Source organism: Chroicocephalus ridibundus, chromosome 2 (genome assembly GCF_963924245.1).
Source record: "Chroicocephalus ridibundus chromosome 2, bChrRid1.1, whole genome shotgun sequence".
NCBI lineage: Eukaryota > Metazoa > Chordata > Aves > Charadriiformes > Laridae > Chroicocephalus > Chroicocephalus ridibundus.
The window spans coordinates 15756932-15781552 of record NC_086285.1 but is presented as its reverse complement, the minus strand read 5'-3'; the positions used below and the strand labels follow the sequence as shown (position 1 = coordinate 15781552).

Genomic DNA, 24621 nt, shown 5'->3' with positions numbered 1-24621 from the left:
CCTTTACTACAGGATGACCTCCCCTCTATTCTTTTATTATGACCTTTGGGTCACAAATTATCTATAGGATGCTGCTGTCATTCTGTAAGACACTGTTGTACTCTTTCATCTAAAGAATAAAGATGCCTAACATTAAAACTCATCTTTGTTAGGCTGACCTTCCAATGATGATCAAAACAGACAGTTATTCCAATCAATGTCACTGCTGGAGAAAATATGTTTCATTTTTTCCAACACTGACATTAAGAAACTAAGGCATGGTTTTAAATCAGATCACTTCTGCAATTCTACTTGGCTAGAGAGCATAGCGTATTATACTCGTTTAAAATATCAAAAATATTGCCATAATGGTTTTGATGAGTTATGTTGATTAAAGGGATGTGGTGGGTTTGGGTTTTTGTACGTAATTGATGTGGTTTTCATGTAAACTTCATTGATAGGAGGTAAAAAGACTATGTAGGTTTTATTAATTATTTGTCTTTCTCAATCATCATAAATGGAACACACTGAACTTGCATAGGAAAATATAATAAATAGCCCCAATGTACTAAATAAAGTAATAAGGTTAATTTCTTTCCTGCTGTCAGTAAATTCATGTTAGCAGTCTCTCGTCAGCTTGACATCAATTAATGATTTTAATTCCAGACTCTTGTCACAGTACTCACCATCCTTTCGTCTAATTAAAATGGATGATGCATGATGAAGGGAAAACACAAGACTTCTGTTCTTGTTGTAACATTTCTATTCATTAGTATACTTTTACAACAAAGGGCTTGTGGCTTTAATGGCACTAGAGAAAGATGAAGAGAAGTTTATTATATGTTGGAGATAAAGACCCTTATACCCTTAGGAAACATATAATACAGGAAGCATTTTATGGAATGACCGAATACTTCAGCAAAAAATATCAATGTTATTTCAACTACTAATGAACAGATGGAATGTTTCACTCTAAATTTAGGAAAAATCGTTACGTGAACAGCACACACTGAAATTGTAGCCTTGTTTATGTTCGCACCAAAAATGTTGTCAGCCTATTGATTGATCTTCAAAAGTAACGCCAAGTCTACCAGTACGGAGACAAATGCCTGATCCACCTCTCCCAGACGGTACTTCTGCAAGCCCACGACCCTCGGTCACCTCTCCCACTCTTTCGGCCACGCTCTGGCAGCTGCGACAGCGGTCGCCTCCTACCTCCAACACTAAAAGCATCTCCCCAGCCCCCATTATAAATAGAGTTTTCCCTCAGTCGATAGCAAGGCGTTGAGATGCGCTCTGCCGTAGGAAGCCCTGGTGAGGTTTCCAGCCCGGAGCAGGGTTTCAGCGGTACATGCCACCCCTCCCTCCATCCTTCCCTCCCCCCTCCCCGGTGCCGCGCCACCGCCGTGCCGGCAGCTCCCCCTCCCGGCCCCGCCGCCCCCGCCGCACCGCCGGGGCCAGCGCTGGTGACACTTGCGCACACATGGGCAACAACAACAGCGGAATGATGGAAATTTAACTCCCTTTGTAGCCTAAACGAACAAAAAGGTTATGTTTTCCAAAACAGAAAGGGTGGAAACGAGCATCTTTTCCAGATGATAACTATAAGTACGAAGAGCGGTATCGCTTCGCTGTGCGTTAATCTTCCTCCCAACAAGCATAGCCGAGATTGGAATTGTACGGCTGCTTTTTCAGAGCAAAGGAAGCCCCTGGCTCCAAAAGCCCCCACCTGACTGCTCCGTCATCCTCCCCGCATTTCTGGAGCCTCTGTCACAGCACTTTAATTCTCTTCCAAAAGGTTTCTCCTTATCTCCTCAAGACTGATCCTCGCAACACAGGTGTGTAAGCACCTGATTTTGCATCCATTTCAGTGGAAGTTGAGGAAGAATACAATAATAAGATTAATACTTTTATGGTAACCCAGAGATTTATAGAACATTAGTAAAGCTCTTAAGTCAGTGTATTAACCAAACGGAGAAAATATGCTGTAGACTCTTCTTTTAAGAGGAGGAAGTGCCTCTAGAGGCAGATTAAAGCATAAGCACTATTTGCCCATAGCTGGGATCACATCCTCTGAATCATGAGATTGCATTAGAATTGCAACTTTCATCTTTTAAGCATTATCTAGCGGTGAACCATGCTGGATACAGCTGAATTTGTTGAAAACGTCACAAAAATGTATGTTTATTTCGTTCCTCAGTTATCTACTGCCCAGGTACAAAGAGTAAAACTGTTTGGGTCGGGGAGCGCTTGGTTTGCTAGAGAAAGTCAGTCCCAGGCTGAAGACAGGGCCAGCACACACGTGCCCGAGCTGATGAAGCGCAGAACACAGCCAAAGGTTTTTGATTTGCTAAAGATTTATTTTGTAATGAACACAGAGCTGCAAGGAAAAATAAAAGGGAAAAAAAAAAGAAAAAAAAACACCCCAAAAAAGAAATCCAAGGAAAAATCCAAGGGTGAAAGAGGGAAAGATGAAGGTATCAGAATCTGGTGTTAGAGTGATGTCTCTCTCCAGCAAGAGCCAACAATCAAAACCAGAAGGCCAAAGCAGTAGATTTCCTGAACAGTTCTGTTTTCACATCTTCTAAGAAAGAGACTATGCTACAGGGTCTTGAAGAAGTCAGAAAACATTTCAGGGCAATCAGGCTGCAGGATAGCGATGGACACACTGGCTACACATCAAGAAAACCCTATCTCGGGAGGCCCTCAAAAAACAGATGTAGAGAGTTTCTAAAGTGGACAGGTCTGTGAGCTTCCAAAGGCTTAGATCAAATAGCGCAGCAGAAGGTGACCATCTATGTGAAAACTAACTAGGTTGTAACACTAACTCCTCTTGGTCATTGACAAAAGTTTCAAAATCTGGTTTTAAGCCTATCCTACAGAGCAATGCCTGTGTGAAACTATAAGCAGTTTGAAGCATCTCTGAAAGCTCACGACATCCCACGCATCTCCAATCTGTAAAATCCAAGACATTGCTCTTAGGAGGATGGGCCAACCACAGGTGCATCGGGAGAGTCTGGAATTGGTAGAAGATGTTCTATTACAAAACCAAGAGGGACTCAATTCTGGTTTTGCCATATATCTGAGCAGATGTAGCACCTCACTGGTATCCAGTTTTAGTAGTCCAGTGATGGACAGGATGACAGCATGGCAAAGAGAAGCTCCAAGTTAGCGTATATATAAACCAGTTGTGATGTGGCACAGGAGTAGAGCTAATTCAATCCATATCTTATTCGACTTCCTCAAGACTCTGCAGTATAATCTCTTTCTTAAGAGACACAAGGCAAAGTTCAGAAAAACCTATTGCTTAGTTTTGTCTTAAGGTTTTGATCAGTGCCATTGCTGGGGAGAAGCACCTTTTCTAACAGCACACCAGAACCCATATGGATTTTCAGATCATTGTTTGGCGGACACTCAAAGGTAATGAAAGCAGACTTCTTTCTCTGGAGTAAACCAGTGTTAAAGAATAGTGGCACAGGGGGACAATGTCCTATGGTCTTGGATGAAATGTTAATCCAACCTATGGAGAATTTACAAATAGAAAACATTTTACAGCAATTTTAGTAAAATTGGTGGGTGGTCTCCTCAGATGATGCTCCTAATTGTTCCAGTATACTGTTTCATTGAAAGCTGCCTGTATTTTCAACTAGATAATTTCATTTTCTGTTCAAAATTACTTTAAGATTGTCAGTAAATGCATACCGTATACAGCTTATTATTAATAATATGTTTATAAAAGGCAATTTTATTCATTTCAATCATGGTAAATTGAAGAACATTAATTTGCTTATTTGTCTCATAATCAATATGAACACTACTTTTAAGACTTTAAAGAAAATACTATTGTAAGCACAGTACTATTAAAATTATCAAGTCAAGGCATAATAATTCCATAAAATTGTGGGCATGATTGATTTTTTAATGGACCGTTCACTTGTTCTCTGACCCCCTAAGGATTTTTGCTCCTAGCCGCTCATACATAGTAAATTCATTAAATCCAACATATTTCCCTAAAGCATTGCATCATTATAGAGGTATATAGTATCAAACACCAAGTAAAACAGAGCAAGTGAACTGTACTGCTAAAAACATCGAGGGGGAAAAAACCACAGAAAACAAAGTTAAAATAGCAGCCATTATGAACCAACACTCATTAAGACAGTAATATGTTACTCTGTCTCCCAGTAAGCATTCTGAGGGATTGTTCAGTTAATTTGCAAGAGTACTCTTCATTAATAGCATGTATCTAACATCATTATTTTACAGGATCAAAAGGAAATTCTCTGCATTCTAACTGCAAAAATATTTAGTCTCTATGGACCAAATCAACATCTGAATTTTTCAGAAACATAAGGAAGCACCTCACACATTTGGTTGCTATTTTATTGTCTTTTATTAGTTGTACATGCCACTACCCCGAAGAACTTGCATTCTCTTATAGACATAACACAAAGGAAAGCAAATACACAGTTAGGGAAAGAGAGTAACGGGAGGAGGAGGACCCGTGTTACGATAACATCAAGCTGTTACGAAGTTCTGGCACATGCATTTTCTGCAGTTTCAGTGAACACATAAAATTGCTTTTATGACACACGAGGAGTGAGATTCCAGGAGAGATTCAAATCGGTTAGCATAACTTGAGGGACAGGGATTAGGAATTTGCTCCATGCATTGAGGGCTATACAAATAATTTCATGATTCTACCTTGGTACCCAGCGTGACTATTGCAACCTCTCTCACATCACCACATGGACAGTCTATACTCTCACCATTCTTACTGAGAGAGACAGAGAGACACAGAGAGACACAGAGAGAGAATGAAAAGAGAGAAAATGTTACGAACTCCAACCTCAGATCTTTCTTCTTTGAATAAATGAATGTGGCCGATTATCTGGGGACCTAAGGTTACTAAGAAACCCCCCATGCTGGGCAGGCTTGGGGTCAGCACTGTGCACGTGTGCCTAACCTTCCTCTTGCCCGGAGCTGGCTGGAGCGAGGGAGGCAGCTTTCAACGTCTCTGCACCCCTGGCATGAGTCTATCCACAAAGTGGGAGGTCTGCCCATGCCTAAAGGGAAGTTGACTGCACAAACACCCTCGTATCCAAAGTCACTTATTTCCTTCGGTTCCAGTATTGCCCTTTACCATTTAATCTGAAAGCACATTACTCTTAAAAACAGGAACAAATGTAATGACCCTGCCTCACTTTTGTTAAAAAAGAGAAAATAAAACCCAATCAGACAAGTAAAAAACAACCAAGCACTGTGATCCAGCCACCCTCTACTGTCAGAATGGATGGAGAAAGACAGGAATAAATTTTTACATCAATTTATGCTAGTATATCTGTTAAAGAGTAAAAAATTTCCCACAATATAATCCAAACAGATGGTCACAGGTGATAAAGCTTCTGCTGTTTAAGAAGATATTGCTGATCTTCAGTAACTGATAAATGTATACTCCTAGCCTGCCTTAACTGTAATGTAAATCACTCAACCCTAAAAGAACTGAAAGCAAACCATTTTAGGTTCAACTGAGGAGACTGAACAAGAGTTATTGTGGCTCTGCTATTCCAGTGAGCTGTTAAGAGTGATGAAGCTACTGTTTATAAACTTCTGTTCTTACCCGCAGATGACCAAGGTGCATAGAGATGACGGTCAAAGGCATCATTAGGACTAACTAGTCATACCTCCTGTTCAAGGAGAACAAAATTTCCCTCCATAGCTCCTGAATCAATCCACAATTTATGGCTAAACTATAGCATAATTTTTAGATAAATTATTCCAATTCATAGTTCACTGTCACTGCTAAATTTACCAGTCAGCATTCAAAATTTGTAACCCTTTAAAGTTTGTCTCTTTAGGGAAGATTTGTCTACTCAAAGAGGTCTTCTCTCCACACACATCCCCAAATACTAGTTAATTTACAACCTAAGCTTTCCAAGATTTTGACTAAATTGATATAAGAGATATCAGAGTCTAAGCCCAAATATCTAGGGCTACAAGAGACAGGATGAAAAGTAGATTGGAAATGTTGAGAAGAGCATATGACATATATACATATTATATAGGGTTTTCATGTTAAGGGAAGCTGACAAGGAAAAATAGAGGTACTCACCACTCATTTTTACAATTAGCAGTTTAATATACATATCAATCCATAAACAGACTGCATGACACATAAATAGACTGAGCTCCAGTGACAAATATACTGATAAGTATAATTTTTAGTTTTTTTCTAAATATATCAATGAAAAAACTAGATATGCAAGGCTTTGAAGAAAAATACAAAACATATTTCATTCTATATAAATATTTGTTTTCTGAAAATGTCAATAAAATCAGTTATAGAATATATAGAGAAAACATTTCATACTATTACTCCAGTCTCCTCAATAAGGAAAGGAGCTCTGGGTCTATAAAAGATGCTTAATGCAGCCAAAGAAGCTGTTGGTACTAATGTCCAAAATAAATCCAGCTTTGTCTTGTTATTTAAAGTATATAAACATATCAACATTTGGGAAATTTCATCAGTGAAAATTGAACTTCAGTTATTCAATTTAAGAAACAAACTCTCTCTATCAAGGTTTAAGCAAATACTGAAGTCTACCTCTCCTGTTCTTGCTTCATTCGTATTCTCTCCTCTTCTGAAGTAAGAGCTTCCTGCACTTTTATTTTACCAGTTTTCTCACTCTTGTCATCTTTGCGATGTTTGCCAAACCTGTTAATAACACACAAAAAAAGAATCTAACTTGTGAAATGAACAAAATTGTATTTTCCTTTTCCTAAGACAAAGAGAGTCCTCCAAGAAGAGCTGCTTGGAAACCAGGAAGGGAAAGTGCAAAGACCTCAGAATCTCAATTTTTAATATTTTCAGGCTGCTTTTGGGTTTTTTGCATAGTTTTTATTTATTATTTTTATTTCACCCCTCTTAAAAATTTATAGAATTCCGCACCAAAGAACAGAATAAAACAAAAGAAAAAAAGGACCACATTCCTTTTTTTCTGCCAGGATTTTGGGGTCACTATTCTCAAATACACGGTCAAACAATGTTTTAGAAATTACTCAACACTGTCGCTGCCAAAGAACGCAACTCGAGTTTACATTAAGTGAAGGCTTTCACAGAGGAACTGCACGAGACGTTGCGCTGTATGTCTGACAGCCGTCCCATAGACGGTACCACCCTCCGCACCCGCCCCACAAGAGCAGTTTCACCACACGGTGGATGCCATCCAAAAACGGAAATCTGTTTTTTTCCAGCACCAAGTGTTTTTTTAAACTTTGTTACTCATGATGCTTCTCCCCCAAGGGAGTTCCAGTGCAAGGAGGCTGAGTGGAGGGATGGAGCCGGTTGGGCTGTCCCAGATGGAGCGGGATGCTGCCAACCCAGTGTTTGCCCTCCTCACGTCTCCTCTTCCCCTCTACCGGCTACATTTCAAGTATTTTAGCTTTCTTCCATATTTGCACATTCCACTGTTTTCTTCTAGACTTTCAGGGAGAGCACAGTTTGGCATTTGAGATAATTAGATTTATTAGGACAAAACTGCATGTATTTCTGAGATATGTCAGACCTACTCTGAAAGGAATGACTTTTATATAGTGCGAACTAAACAAACGTATAAATATAGCCCTTAAATACATCTAAAGTTTGGATGAAAATTTTCTATTTAAGGCAGAAGGAATAACGCATATCTATTAAACTGTATCTTATTATAATACATACCTTTTAAACGTGGGATCACTTATCATAGCAAAAGCAGCAAGAATTTTACTTTTTTTTAAATCAAACACTCAGATGAGAGCTGACTGACACTTGTGGCACTCCACAATTAGGTTCACATCAAAAGTGAAATGAAACCACTGAAATGTGCAAAGTCCAGCAATGGTGCGGACAAGACACCCCGAATGCTCACAAACAGTGAAATAAAACAGAGTTCTTAAAACTTCTTCTGACCCATGAATGTAAACTGTTGATAATGTTTAGAGTCCACCAGACACTTATAATATTTTCCCTTTTGTTCCTGTTGATTCTAGTACAAAGCCATTGTGTGGGCTGAAGACGTACCACACAGCGACCCTGCAGAAAGATTCATTTCTGGCCACCCAGTCAAGAGATATTATTTTACTGCGTAACCATGTTTATGGCTCTTAGGGCAGCTGTTTAAAAACACAACAACACAAAAGTACAGTGTAGGAGCATGTATGCAGACTTTAAAGTGCATGGCTGTTCTCCACAGGCCCACATTGCTTATTTCCACAGTAATTCAGGCATATGAAAACTGAAATTGCTCATTAATAATCATCTGAAAAGGGAAAGGCAGAGGACATGACAGGGTTAAGAAACACAAAATACTACATAAGGTTAAAGCCTCTGATTTTATAAAACACTATATGTAAAACTGATGTACTTAAATTCAGTGACTAGAAACACCAGCGTGTACCTTTTAAAACATCCACCTGTTTATTAGAGAGTAGTCAAAATCATTATGCAAAACATTTACATATATGACACAAGAGATTCAAACCAAGCTCCAAATGTCATACACCAGACTTCCGTCAATGGTTAATTTAAAATAGCCCTAAATCCTCTAGCCAAGAGAGGAGTTTTGGCAGAAAGACAGTGGAACTGAGCCATTTTACCCCGATACACAGAGAGTGCCGGGGGTGGCAGTGGTCTGACGCACAGAACACGCAGAGCTGCGAGGAGACACACAACATATGTGGTACTCTCGCACAGCATCTCTTGGATGGCCACGTTTGCTTCTGTCTCCTGCCCTTCCTTGACCCATTCAAAATGTCAGGCAAGGCAAAGGAACCAGATTCCAGAGTAGCCAGTTAATTTTTGAAAAAGAACTAGTGGTTAAAAACAAAAGATTAAAAAAGATAAAACTGAATTAGTCAGTACCCATCAGGTTTTGGCAGCAAAATAGAATTTCTACCACCATAAATCAATTCATTGCAAGTATGAACAGAAATATATTGAAATCAATACCTTATTAAAAAAATAAAGCACGTAGGAAATTTCTAATAATGCTTGTAAGCTACCTAATAAATGGCTGGTGAGGCTGCATGATTGTGGGGAGTGTACTTCTAATGTTAATATGTAGCGCAAACCAAGCAAAAATCCATGGTTTGAGTTTCCAGATCCAACCGCAGGAGTCCAGAAGACACCACGCTGGTGCCGTGGGACAGGAGGCAGAGCTGGGTTCACCACACAGGCAGCACTCGGAGCAGCAGTGGGGTTTGACTGACTTTGATTCAGGAGCAAGCTGTGGCAACAACCCTTCTTCCCTTTCAGGGTTTTCTTCTGATCATCTGGGAATGAACATGCCTTCTGTCCTCGGGGACAGTCCTCATAAAGTCTCCAGCCTTCCCCAAGCATTTCAAAGGGTGGCTATAGTGTCCCCTCTCTGACCGGAGACTTCCCAGGGCCCATCTCTGACAACCTCTGTGGTCATCCCGGCAGTGGACAGCCTGGCAGAGTATCAACCACGGTGGTCTTCCAAAGTTGCCTTCTCTGGACTTTGTCACCCACAGAAGTGATATATCTGCCATAATCACCACTGCCTGTAACAAGTTCAGCAACATTAACTGCACTGTCCCTACACTCGAACCTGGAATAATCAACGTCGTCCTCCCCCCTCCCTGATTGCGGCTTCGTGTTTTTGACAGCATCACCTGCACTGGCAGCATCTCCCCGACACTCCCAAGTCCTGGAGCTGCAGAACCCTTTGCAAACACACAGCCCTAAAGGAGTCTGGCTCTGAACAAGGCTGCGTACTTTTCGCAAGACCTCTGTGCAAAAATACTTACAAGTTCAAGATTTCTCTTTTCCACCGAGATCTCAAGACTAACAGCCTCTCTGTTAAGCTTCAGCTTACAACAGTAGAAGTAACAGACAAACAAAGGAAAAACATTTTCCGGGCTGCACCAGGCACTTGAGAAAGGGGTTTAAAAGAACTGTGGTGGGGATACATATGTGTACACACACACACCTCTCTCTTATTTCTGTAGGAGCAGTCAACACTCCCACTCCAAACATCGGTCAAAGGTTTTGGTAAGGTTACTCTTACTAACAGTAAGTGTGCTTGCTATTTATTTCTATTAAAAGTGTTTGCTCTGCGAAGTATGATTTATAGTGATAATGAAACCCACAGCCCAAATCAGCATCCTCTCCACCAAATTTATAACAGACATTTATAAATTATTTAACATTGATATTCAAGCCAAGTTTAACTACAGAAGAGCAACATCCAGCAATACTAAGGCACACCATTAAAGTGAGCTGTTAACACTGCCTCCACCGTACAACCCTACGTACTGGGGTGACTACACTGGTGTCAAGCTATTCAAAACCACTAGTCCTTCTAGTTTCCTCAGATAGATGTTTCCTACTCTGATTCATGAATATTAAGTAAAACAGGACACTAAGAAATAAAAATATGAGTGTTGAGACCACTGAAACGCAAGCAGTCTATGCAATGTCCTTTCAAAACACCAAATGCACATCCCACAGCCACCCTGCACCATCTTCACAGCCAGTGGCAAAGCACTTCCCTGCTGCTCTCCAGTGGCCCACGAGTCAAAAGAAGCAAAGTTTGGGCCAGGTCCCCAGAGTTACTCCCCGCATTTAAAAGACCCCAATTTGAATGCTCAGGGAAAAGATCTGGCTTACCTTTGTAAAAGTTTCACCTTCTTAAACGTGCTAGCGGTACAGCCCCTGACTTGCCCCACAAACATTAGTGTGTGTGACACCTTCCCCAAAACCCACCAGCATTCGCATCATTGTGAAGCTTACTTCTTTACTGCTCAGGTACTCAAAAGGAAGGGAAGATGGAATTGGGATGTATGTCCCACACATGACCCATGGGAGCTTTGAAACCTTCCTGCTTCCAATAATATTTCTTCCATAATGCACATATTGAATGTCCTGGCACACCTGCATAATAACTTCCCCCACTGAAGAGACTGCTCACTTAATGATAACAACCTAAGGCTGGAACTCCCAAAGTGCAATTGTTAACGATATTTCCCTTGTAAAATAGCAATCACCATCCATTTATCCTGCGTCAGAGAGACTCCAGGTTTTTGCAAGGATGTGGCCTTGAGGATACTGCCAAGCGATTTGATCCCAGCCCTCGCTGCTCACTCCATCGTCGCAGGAGCTGCTCTCCGCCGCACAAAGCTGGTTAGCGAGTGCCTGGAGCACCTGGAGATTTTCAGGCACTTGTCTGAACCCGTGATGGTCTCATTCCCCTTGCTGTGAGGCTGGCTGCTGGGAGACTTGTTGCAGTTCTTACAAATGCAAATGAAACGACAACTTGCCTTCAGGAGCAGACATGAGAACTCCAGCTCTCAGGATCTGCGCACTATTAACGCTCTTGCATTAGTGAAAAGGAGGACAGCGTGTAAAAACAAAGGTAAGAACTACTGTTGGAATTAAAAAACAAAACAGTGCAGAAATGGAGCATCTGTGACACCGATGTTCAGACAGTCCTGGGAATCTAATTCCAAGCTCCTGTCATTTGCTAAATTCAGTGCCAACAACTTGACAGTGAGCTATAAAAGCCCTACCTAAATCAGTGCAGAAGATACCAATGCACAGACACAAGCTACCGCATGATGTGCAGCAAAACTGCGTACACTACTGCCACGCAAAGTTAACATGGTTAAAAGTTCTGATGCTAAAGCTCGAGCTACACCAGACACTGTGGAGCACCTGCAGCCATAGCAGCACAACACTGACCTGTGGCCACCGCTTCCCCCAGTCTGAATTCTTCGAAGCAGAGCACAGAATATTATTACTCATGGTGGAAAATAAAGAGCAAAAGGAAAAGTGCACATTTTCCTCCAAACCCCAAATAATCATAAAAAAAACCCCTTTCTGTTCATAAACATATTCTTTCATAGACACAGCTTAATACTTCTTTGAGGACACATGCTGTGTGGCTTCAGAATAACCTCTTTGTAACGGTAACATCGTTTATAAATACAGGAACACTACCTCACGTAACAGCTAGTTTATTTAGCAGCTCTCCCATCTAAACCCTGTTATAAAAAGTATAGCTAAAAAGTAGTTTAATTTTATTTTGTAACTGCATAAGCAAAAGCTTCAAGAAAAAACTTCTGTGACTAATTGAAATACAGGCTGTAAATTAAAAAATACCCTGTCTGTCCAAGAGTGTGAGAAACTGATGAAAGAGAGCAGCTGAAATCTTGTTCACTCTAATTGCCAAGATACTCCAGGGTTCTACTTAATTTATAGCTTCTTAATTCTCCTTTTACATTAAGGGTTAGAGAAAGTTTCAAGATAAGTGTAAATGCTCAAAGTCATATTCACAGATCCACAGGCTTAATCCTCAAATTCAGCCAACAATAGCAATCACAGTTAAGTGAAGAAATTAAAAAATGTAAGAGGACCATTTTTTAAAGCATGATCTCTAGAATCTAGACAGCCAAGTCACATCAGAGGAAAGGACCATCCTCAGACCCTGTGATACTAGTTTGTCACATTATTATTAATAAAAAGATGAGAACGCAGACCTATATGCCCGAAGCTTGACCCTCAAATAGGAAAACCCTTGACCTCTGGATAATCTAATCAAACTAAAATGCAAACCCAAACCTCTCTGGCAGTCCCCAGCTGGCTCACTTTCAAGCTTACTTGTTTGAATGACTGTCATCAACTAGGAGGTGGCCTAATCCAAAGCCTATCGTGCTCGACAGAGAGGTAGTGACTAGCCAGTGCCTTCAGTGGCTTTGGGCCAACGCATCAGAGCAACTAAACAGGGCGAGACTCAACAGAGAAGAAAGTGTAGCAGAACACTTAAAGAACAAGCTCAAGCTACAACATGATGCTTATATATAAAAGATGTGAAATGTATATAAAATATACATGCAGACACAAAGACTGTGTAAATGATATTGCATAAATATATAGACAGAAGAAATGAAGACAGGAGGATGTCCGAGTGGTAGCAACGTAAATTCCACATTTAGAACTTATCTCAAAAATTGCTTCAGTTTAAAAGAATATGTAACAGCAACCTTGATATAACAAAAATAATATACATATAATCTGCTAAATGGATTTTACTCTGATGCGTTACTGATGAGATCATTGTCGTCTGCCAAATCATCCACATATTTCATTAGAATAAAGAGCTATAGAAGAAACATGCATTAGTTGACTAATGAAAAAAACACAAAAATTGATTGAGACAGAAGAAATTCAGTAGCATTATGTTCCTTAATAGAAAAAAGACCATCATTAAAAATTAACAAATGGTAAGTGTCTTGAGCTATTCTATCAGTGCTTTCAGTCTTCACGGCATGCTCTTTTCCCCATAGTAGCAAACGGTATTCAAACACGCACAACGTAACACTACTCAAAGGATTTTGCAATGATTTCTGTAATCTTTTTCATCCTGCTGTATCAGCAAAATCATAAAATTTATATTGCAAAAGATTATTGTGACACGCAAAGACATTCTGTTCCTAAAATAAAATTTCATAAGCATAAACAAGGATTCAACATAGAGCACAAAAAAAATCACTCTGCCTAGTGATGACTTGAGGGTTTACAAGCCTTCCTTTCAAAGCAAAACTGTGCGAGTGCTATTTTTAAAAATAAGCTTGTAAGTGCTAACATTTACATATTTGCAATGGATTTCTAGAAATAGCCAGTTATCACGTCTAATCAAATTAGTGCATCAAATTCTACTTGTTAGGAGGGAGTGGAATGAATGCCCACTGCAGTGACGTGGCAGCAGCACTGCCCTGAGATGATATGGAAGCACTGATGTACAGGCAGCAGGGGCAAGGCACCTTGATGTAGGAGCTTGTGGGCATAGTTAAAATGGACGTTTATAACTTTTTATTCTCCACAGGTTTCCTTGCCGATGTTAAAACTGATAAAGCAGCAGTCCTCCTGGTGTAATGTTCAGCAGAAGACCCCTGCCAGGAGGGTTCCTGCAGAACTCTGCTGTCCCAAACCAAGGAAGGGGCATTACAAAAGGACACAGGTAACTCATGAAAATGGAGAGTACCTCTGGAGATGTACACTTGTACCTCTTCAGAGGAATAGTTTGCCTTCAAGCAATAGAGAAACTCAAGTGCTCAGTCATGAACATAGAAATTTAAAGCAGGAGAATCAAAGTGGTTATCACTCCAAATTATCAGCCTTCTCTGAAGTTGCCACCCTGTGCAGGAGTGTTGTAAAGCACGTGAAGGTCTTCTGTGATGTATTCACACATTTTCTACCAACATCCTCTGCCTCACTTTCTAACGACTAACCATTATTCAGCACCGTTCAGGTGAGGATTCTACCAAACCTCACCAAACTAAGGCTACTCAAAAACAACAGTGAGGATGGCACATAAACTTCATGTGTACCATCACCGGTGAATCCCACAACTTCCTAGAAAGAAGTGGGAACGACATATGGGATCGGTAACCGTTTCCAGCCACTGAAACTTAATCTGCCTGTCTTCGTGAGTCAGTAGCCCAACTTCATAGACTATGGGTATGATGCCAAACCAAGAGACATGTCATGAGGTTTCATTCAATTATTTTCATAAACAGTTTTGATAACATTTCCTGAAAGGCATGACACAACAGGCAGAATATTATTCACACCAAGTCGCTCTCTTTTCACAACTTAAGCATTTGTAATATTTACTTCCAGCATAAAATGGTGGAACTTTTAAAAACAGATTTCATTTACGGAGAGACCATCTGTTTGCAAATTTCTAAACAGAAGATAATCTTCTTGCATTGCTACTCATGGTTGCCTAAAGCTAGCTGGAGCCATTGACAGCTCTAATAAATAAATAAATAAATAAATAAATCACAAGAAATAAGGAAAAAACCTAACAACTAATCCAAGCTACTTCAGTTTAAAAACAGGCTAAGAAGGTCAAAGGAAGTGGGGATAATTTTACAGTGATAATATTTGAGAGACAGCAGCAAGTCGGCAAACAGACAAGAGATTCTTCTGTTGTATGGCAGAATCAACTCATTAAGCAACACCACAATGTACTTAAAGTCACCATAAATAACTCATTTCCATGGTGGTCAGCCAAAACCTGTTAAACTGTGGATTGCGGCATCCCTGAAGGAATCAGGAATAAAAAAGAAAGCTTCTGCTTAAATACAACTATGTTAGCAATCACCAGTGATGGAAGCAACCACAGAAGCAGTACATGACATTTTAATGAAAGTTTTATAACAGTCTAAGCATTTTAAAGTTTGCTTGTGTAGCAAAAACTCTTTAATATGGTGTGTGTATTCAAAAAAGAGAGCAGTTATTGACCCCAAAGTTACTTGCCCCAAGATTAAATTTGATACACTAAGTGTGTGCTATTTGTCAGTGAAGAAAGTAGCTCATACATGTGACACAGCCAAGCTAATTCAGTCTTACAATAGATAATGTAATCTTAATGGGCAACATATCCTTTCATTACTGTCGTTTAACGTACTTACAAATGCTCCTGTCCCCCCTTTCAGACAGAATTTACCCATCAAGACTGCAGTGCCCCGTTAGGTAATTCACTACTGGGCAGTAAGATGTTAAACTGTAAATACAAATTGTAAAAACACAGTCTCACTTACAAAGTAAAGAGCAGGCTCCTGAAAAAGTCTGAGTGAAGGCCTCCAGCATGCCAACTCATCTCTTCCAGACTACACACATAAAAGCAGACATACAACACTCTACTTTGCAATACATAATACCAGACACAGGGACCAAAAATATTCCCAAATTCTAAGCATCAACAGCAGCCTACTATTAACAGGTGCCTGACTATTTTTGAGTCTGAAGTACAATGTAGTTATTCTTCTATAAGGTAAGGGATTTTTCTAAGGCAGGGTAAAACGCTCCTTCCCAGCGAGCTGGGTGCCCAGGCCAGCCTCTTGCTCAGACTCTACTGAGCAGGTCCCAAACCCTCACCCCGGCGCTTCCCACCTGACCACTGCTGCCCTGCAACCATGCCGCGAGATGGGCACGCTTCTGTCGTTGCATTTGTCTCCACAGATTAGTTTAAAACTCCACAGGTCAGTTTAAAAATCGTGGACCAATTTAGGTATTAATAATACTACATTGTGTGCCTCTAATTACCAGTGTCCACTAAGAGCGCTTAGGGAGAGCATTTAAACCATGGCTACTCTTCAACGCGTTCTCTCCACAACTATACTTCTAATTCCTGCTCTGTTCATTTTAATGCATTATTGTTTCAAAATACAATGCTTCAAAATTGCAAATTACGTCTGGCTCAAGGGCTGATTATGAGAAATACTACCACTTCTGCCTCTGCGTGAATAACTCTGATAATAATGAGAGATTGATTGAGCTCCAAGAAGTCCAAATGATGAGAAGGGTCAATTTGAACATTTCTATTAGCTTCTTTTGTTAAACCTAACACTTTGCCAGGCCAGAGACAAATACTGCATCTGGTTACCATGATTTTTTCCAACCCTACAGAAGTACAATTTAGAAAATGGGTACTGGTCTAAAGGCAGACCTTATAAGAAATGCTAATGAAACATAAAAACACACCCATTTTACTGGCACTCAAGAGAAGACAAAAAAAAAAAAAAAGGCAACAAGAAAAGTTGCAAGGGAAATGGCTTCAACACTTTTGTGTCAGAAAAGGAAAAAAACCCCACCACCTCAGGAATACGAAGTCTTCGTAACTCCATTTTACAACTGAAACGCTCCCTTGCATGCATATGAGCATGGCATGCCTTGCGTAGATGTGCGTTACGACAAGTAAATCACGAAAGATGCCCGCTAAGCACATGCAACAGGCAGAGAAACAAGGACTCAAATGTAACACACTGGCTAGTTAGACCAGGAAATTGCGGTAACATTATTCCAACAACTTAGTCTTGCAGCCTTGCAATTACACGGTATAAAATCAGCAAAGGTTAACACAGACACACAAAAAGTTAATCAAACTACTGGCAGTTCATCCGGAACCTTCCAAAGATTAAAACTTCCCTACAGATCTCATTACCTAGAAATGTTAATAAGTCAGTCAGCACTTTTTCTGTCAATTACTGAAAATCTTTGTTGATACACATCTCCTAGAAAATAACCTCTGTAGGGTAAATTAAGCAATAGGTGATGACTCTATATCTTTACATAAATATTCACATATTTATAGGTATAGGAGGTAAGGAAGGCACAGATGTTTTCCAGAGGAGGATGACAGAAACGCTGTAGGATCTATGGGACAAGTCCAACCAAAATATCCTTAAAGCCCAGGTGATTGTGCAGCCGTTCCCTTCTCAGAGGACGCCTACAACACGGAACAGTAATTCCTCTCACTGAGCTGCAGCACCCGAGTGCTGGTGGCCGTAGGTTGCAGTTTAATGTCTCCTGTCCCATTCTGGGTTCCACAGTGCCATGTAAGTCTCCTCGGGGATAAAAAACTAACTTCAATTTAAAAACAAATTAAAAACTTGTGCCAATAGGATACTTTTTACAAGGTACTCTAGAGTGCAATTAAATTAAGCTAGATTGAATAGCCTTGAATCTATATTGTCATAAAAAGAGGGCAAAAAATAACAGGTACGCTACTTTGAAAGTTTGCTAGAAAGACAGGGCTAAGGCACAGGACCTGGCCTGAACCAAGGCTGGGGTTAGTATACATTAGCATGCCAGTGGTGGCTTCACATACCTCTGCCTATTCTATCAGCTGATATTCTGCCCTGTGGCATGAAAATTTAGTTTATATATACAGTATCTTCTGGGTGGAAAACGAAGAGCGAGACTTTGCACCGCAGCAGCGGCACCGGAACAAACCACCTCCGGAGCAGTGGCAACAAGACTCGGGTGGATCATCACTGGGACATCAGTTTGGCAGCGGGTCCCTGCAGCAGCTGGCGCTGGGGCTTGCCCAGAGCTACCCGGAGCCCTGGGGACACCCGGCATCCCGTAGCTGCCGGTGCTCAGAGCTGGAGCTGTCTTCATGGTAACTGCAGTGGAAATAACTTTATCAGTTGTGATTTACACCGCTGATTATTTCAGGGCCAAGCTGGGAGCGGAGATTTATGTCGGATTGAAAAGGTGTATAAAGGGGCTTGCATAGGACTAATTACAGGCGAGAGATGCATATGGGTTTTTCTTTGTTCCAGCCACCACACAAATAAGCTCCTAGCACAGAAGATCTCACACCTGGACCAGGCCCATACACACTGACATTTTTATTCTTTCGTACACTTTCAGGCACTGTAAGAAGTGAGTGACTGGGCCTATATTTATTTAGAAACCCAGACAGCTGACATGTAAAATAAACCCAATCTCAACATCAAAGATATCTGGTTCCTGAGATGTTCTTCTCCAAATGAGATCAGCTCTGCTCATGCTCAATTTTGCACACAGTATACAGCAATTTTCACTGCCAACTTAATATTTCTTATGAATATATAGTCTAAAATAAAATCTTTAAAAAAAATACCAATGAAAATGGCACTGAGTCTTCACATTTTATCTATCTTACACCACCAGTTTTCTTCCTTTTGCAGTTATAAAAGGCAAACAGAATTAGCAAAGTATTTAGAGCTCCAGAGATGATAATCGGGACTCCTAATAGTTACAGATCATAATACTGTTGGTATTATCACCTGCTCAGCAACATCAGAGAAAAGAAATACTTTAACTGTACCACTACACCTGAAACTCCTGCTTGTGGCAGCATGTTGTGCTCTGAATTTCAGGATTGTTGCACTATGGGTTAAAGACAAAGATAGCATCTATAATAACATTGTGAAATATTTGAGATTTATTTGTAGTATGTTGCTGTTGAAATGTGTAATAGCAATTCAGCTTGCATTCTAAATACTGCTGGCACACCTGGTGTTGAATATGCTAGAAGCACTTGCAATCGGTATAAAAATATACTACTTTCATTATTGTGGCACTCAAAAATGCTGATACAGCTAAGATTCTAGATGAATATTTGTTATTAAATCTTCTTTTTCAGAACTTTTAGAGCTAATCCATAAACTTTGTTTCTGATTAGACATTTTCTTTCTAAGTACTACCTATAACAGCATAGCAGAAAAGAGGAAATCTGCATAATTTTCCATCCACCATCAAACTAAACTCAACAGCAGCATCTGGAAGCTGTAGATACCATATTTTTTTAGCACACAAATATTTTGTATTTCTGCAACACTGGAAACACCATGGGACATCAAAGCCCTTGGAGACACTAGCATGGACAAGGTACTATCCCATTTTTGAAATGAGAAAACAGTTCCTCTTGAAAGCTTAAGCAATGTGCCGAACTTTCTGTATTGCAAGCACAACGTAAGGACTAACTGCAGATTCCATTGACAAAGCCAGGTCTATGAAGTTAATATATCTACTGAACTAGTTATTTCTAACAGAGAATTTTTCTTCCAATACAGCATTATGAACATACTTTCAACATATAAACCAGATACTTCAAAACAGACATATCAGTGGTACGCTATTATATTTGTTAAAAATAGCTAAGACCACCAAGTAGCTCCTTGAAACCATTCTGGTCTTTTTTTCTTTTAGGACTAGGAGCTACAAGACTAATATTTAAAAAGTCCTGAAAAAAGCGTTAATATTTATAGAAACTATGAATTTCTCTTCTGCAGAAGTAAACATTTCAAAATTTACTGTTAATCACCTCATCAGCTACCCCAAACATACACTGTAAAACCAGTTCATGAAGTGAATGCGTTCCAGCGGGGTCTGTTTTACAAACATCTACAGCCTTTTCTTGCACTCCTGCTTATTGTAAGTTGGCACAGAAGCAGTAAAAGTTAATATGCAGTGGAACACTACATTAACTACTGAAATGTTATTGCACATCAAAAAGGTTTACTGCTACTTTGCAAACATGCTTACCTGAGAGCCATAAAATACCGACATAATGAGTCTGATCTACTGCAGTGCATAGCAATCAGGTCTTTGCACTTGTAAAAGCAGCTCCTTGATACAGAAGTCATTCTACACAATCTCTAAAAGACATTTTTGTATATGATATACTTCAAATTTTGTTAGTATTTTGGAATTAGGTAAATATACACTAAATCATCAGTAACTGGACAAATTGCTAAGAACAGAACATCCACACCGCTATTTTGTACTTCAACACAAAGGCGCCGTCTCAAGAAATCCTTGAGCTGCAGATGACGGAAAGCCTGGAAGACAAACCTGGGAAGAACTGCTATGCTGTTACCCTGATGTCCCTGATGTGGTACCTCACACTTGGCAGCTTCTCCCGACCACTGTCAGAGACACAGTACTGGGGTACAGGGACTTACCGGGTATTATTCAACTCTGTGTCACTATATTCTTATGTTCTTACATTAAACTCTACCGAACATGGAAGGAATTAAAAAGAATACTTTCTCCCCCTTCAAAAGTAATATAAACTCTCTTCTTTTGTGACTGGCTGAACTACAAATGGCTGAGGTTTTACTTGTTATCTGTATTTCGACATGAAAATGAAAAGTATCAGCATTAACGCAACACAAATTTTATGTTTTTAGTTAAAAACCAGGTGACATTTTCTGGTTTTGGATGAAATATTAGAAAGGAAGATTTCCGTAGACTGTTTCATCCTCATTCCCAAAGAAATAATCACCTTTCTAGCTCAGTGGATCATATCAGACATTATTAGGTATCGTATCAGCCAATCAAGCTTGGTATCCTAATAGTTGCCAGTCCAAGACAATTTAGAGCAAGATGCTTGGAAGCATAGTAAAAAGAACAGATAACTTCTTCCTTAACCCTTGGCGTGCAATGGGCTGCTTACAGTCACAAATGCATGCTTAGCTGTGTTATTTCCTATATTCTAGGTTGTCAAGGAACTGTGGGGGCAGTAAGTCCCTGAGAGTAATCACACATTACAAAACTCCTTCAAAATTTAAACTTTTTGGATTACAATCTTATTGTACATGCACATGCTTTTGCTTTATGAGAAGGACAAGGACATGTTGATTGATTCAGATTTTTTTGTACCAGTGATCATTCAGTGTATTTTGTTCCTATCTCCTCTTACCGAGGACAAAGACTTTTCCGCAGGAGCATCATTAAGCGCTGGAACAGGCTGCCAAGAGAGGCTGCCGAGTCTCCATCCTTGGAGATATCTGAAACTCAACTGGGCGTGACAGTCAGCAAGCTGATGAAATGTTGAAGCTGGACTGCTGTGAGCAGGAGTCAAACCAAACAGAGATCCCTTCCTGCCTGAATCACTCTAGGAATGTAGTATTTTCAGTATCTCTTCAGTTCCTCCTAATTCTATCCCTTTTTTCTTCCAGAAGAAGTCATCAACGGATTCAAAGTGGGGGAAATACTATTTGCATAGCCCATTGGCATTGTGTTTCTAATATTTCTTCCTCTCTTCTTTTTTCTACCAAACTCTTGTACCTCTCATTTTTCCCTGAAACAACAACTTAAAAGCCTAAATAAGCCCTCTGAATGCCTCATACGGCATTCAGAAAGAATTAATAAGAAAATGTACTATTTTCTTACTGCATTCAGGGAAATGCAAGGTCATGCCTTATACCCATTATTTTCTTACTACATTCAAGGAAATGCAGGGGCTCACAGACTATTTCTGTTCCGGTATATTCTATTCCAGAAATCATACTGGCTTGTACTCATTTTGCCATTTCTACTGAAGCGTTTTATAACTCTGTCTTGAATGACTATTTCTCTGCACAACAGTAGGACACGTGGAAATCCTAACAGGAGGCATCAGCCTGCCAAAGCCCCACGAATACAGACTGTTGCTCCCAAGAAGTGAAAAGCAGTAGTAAGTCGGAGCTTTGCCTTTTCGAAAAGGATCAGCTGTCCTGCAGCTGCCAACTTAAGTACCTCAAGTAACCATGACTTAATAGTCTATGTCACCTTCATATAAAAATGTATTAAGTTGCATTAATTTTCATTAAAGATAACATTCCTATTCCTGTTTTTAAAAAGGATTTTCAAATAAGACTTTGCTTTAAAAACATAATCTACAGGATTCGTAATGTATACCGATGTACAGGTGCTATCAGGAGCAAATTAAATCTCCAAAGAACATTTCCAACAGATAATGAAACAAATGTCACTAATAGAGCTTTTCATCTAACAGACCCTTCACGTCTCCAGACAGTATTTATTTACCATACTTTTTTAGGGAGTAGCACACCGCCTAGTTAGTCTTCAATTATCACATCAGGTGGAGGAAAAAATCCTATTTCTATAGGAACTAAAACTGAAATTGACTTTGAATCTCTGAACTGTCAACAAATTCTTCTCTGAAAAGGCCTGCTTTGCAGAGATTATAAAGTAGGTGTCATCCTCGACATTCGCGCTCTATATTCATCCAGCGGGCCTGAAGAGGAGCTCCGCACAACGCCGGGCAGGATCGCGGAGGGCTCAGCTGTCACGCCGCCTGCCTCCCTCGCTTGCTTTGCAGGCAGAGACGGTGCTGTAGGTGTCAAAGGTTCTCTATTTAAACTCACTGACAAGGAAAGGAAGGATACTGGGAGAATATGTTAGCAGCCACTATGAACTCGTTTCTAGTAACAGGTCATCCTGACACTTATTTCTGGATGTTAGAAAGAAAAGCCCTGATTCTATTCAAATTAAAAAAAAAACCCACCACGTACGATATATCCCCATCAGATTTACAAGTTCAAGATTTACCCTGGGAAAATCCAGTGTTAAGAATACATACAGCAAAGCCCTGCTTTCCGTCAGAATGACAAACTAGAAAGCCACATACGATTATGTTAAGCTCTCACTTCAAATCTCCTTCGCACAATCACATACCACCGCTTGCTGTGTTTCGTTTAAAAGTCATAGAGTTTACTAACCACTTAATGAAGCCACATTCCTTAAGTCCCTGACAGATTTTGTGCGGTTGTTTGGTTTAGAAACACGAATTTGCCATTCCACTGCCCCTCGCCCCAATGACATCTTAGTCAAAAACCAATGCGTTTGGGGACTGCTGGCAATGAAACACACATTTCCCCGAAGCAAGTGATTCCACCAAGCAGCAGGAAACAGGAAGGCGAAAAAGTGAGGAGAGGAAGGAAGGAGGATGGCTTGCCTTTCCAAAAAAGAACAGCTATTTTCAATCGCCCTTATCTCTTTCAGTCCCTTATATTTACTTTTAATTGGAAAGAAGGAAGTGAAGAATATGAAAATGCTTTGAAAGACATTTATAAGAGTCCTGGGTAATTGTCTGCATCAAAGATGACAATTTGCCGCATGGCTGATTCCATTTGAAAGGCTTTTCTGATTCTGTGCATCCCAGGGGCTGGCCGAACCTTCGAAAACGGGTAAGGACAAAGTAGCCCAGAGCAGTGCAGGACAAGAAGGTGCCATTAGCAGTATCCAGCTTGCAGCCAGGATGAGGACTGTGCTCCTCCTCTGAATCTTGAAAAGGCAGCATGCTTAGACGCTGCATCTAGGACTGTAGTGGGTCGCACATTTTCTAGCTGGTGGCAGAAGAAGGGAAGCAGATGTGGACTTAATGACAGTAGTGCCAGCTGGCTCTTAGTAGTAGCAGGCGAAAACCGGAGCACAAATGGCCCCAGATTCCATTTACCTGAGCAGCGACCCAGCTCAGCGTTTCTGATGAAAGTCTCAGCACAAGCACCGCAAGCTGTCGGTGACGTTCTCCGATCAGCATTAGCAAACCCAGGCGCAATTCAGTGTGTGAGCAACGAGCTTCCAAGTTTGAAATGATACAACCGACAGGTGTTTAAGCAATAACCTCCTCCTCTATGCTCTAAGGCTCAAGATTTATGGTGTTTTGTGCCATGAGCAAAGGACGAAAGAAAAAAAAAATACTTCCAACTTCCACAGCTCGTTCCCATGTTTCCTATTAAGTCCGTACATCAGTGTCATTCACCAATACAAAGTCCTATTAGTTATGCTTCCACGGAAAATGACATTATTACCGCTTCTTAAACTACTGAATGATGAAAATCAGACTACAGATTTTATTTTATCAATTTGAGGTATTTTCCAGTCCTGTTGATTAGGGTGTAATTCAACAGTATTTTACACAACTCAGATACCTTTTTGTCATGTGCCTGCCTAAAAGTCTGAAGGTTGTTATTAGATGAAAGAGAAAGAAGGTAATTACTAAATCAATGGTATAACCCTTGTGATTTGCTTTTCATCTCCTAACAGACATTACGATGAGAAAACTCAAATGAAAACCAGAGTAGGCAACACAAGGAAGTCATGTAACAAGCAGCAGTAATCCATGCAGGCTATTCTCCCAAATGCCCAGTCGGAGGTCTCAGACGGCTAATGTGGTTGAAATGCGTAATTCAAAGCTACAAATAGTATGTTTATGAATCTGGACATGTCCAGTGCACCTTGGAAGCAGCTGTTGGGGGGGGGGGGAGGAGGGGGAGGAAAGATAACGGTATATCCGATTTCAGCTAAACAAGGTTGCAAACGAAATTATCTATTTCCTCTCACAGAACTGGAAGATACAACACTGCAAAGCTCCTAGTAATCATTTTAAATGTAATTAAAAGTAATTAGGATTAGATTTTAATGGCAATCTGGCAATATTACATTTGCATTGGCTATCCAGTGCATTGACTTACCCACCTGTATGCTACAACAGTTAAGAGAGGAATTAAAGATCA

The 24621-nt window shown here is 40.2% G+C and overlaps 1 protein-coding gene across 14 annotated transcripts in view; it reads right to left on the bottom strand.

The window, feature by feature from the left end:
- The window catches only part of PARD3 (par-3 family cell polarity regulator), a 461531-nt gene that overhangs the window by 112385 nt on the left and 324525 nt on the right, over positions 1-24621 (bottom strand). For 8 of the 14 annotated variants that reach the window (XM_063324476.1, XM_063324479.1, XM_063324477.1 and 5 more), the window contains one exon: positions 6584-6694. The exons of 3 other annotated variants lie outside the window; for them this stretch is intronic. In XM_063324476.1, coding sequence (XP_063180546.1) covers positions 6584-6694 — 111 coding nt within the window. Of the gene's footprint in view, positions 1-3442; positions 3500-4683; positions 4757-6583; positions 6695-8475; positions 9541-24621 lie in introns of those variants that run through there. 3 more of the 14 variants (XM_063324488.1, XM_063324487.1, XM_063324489.1) reach the window with 3 other exon arrangements.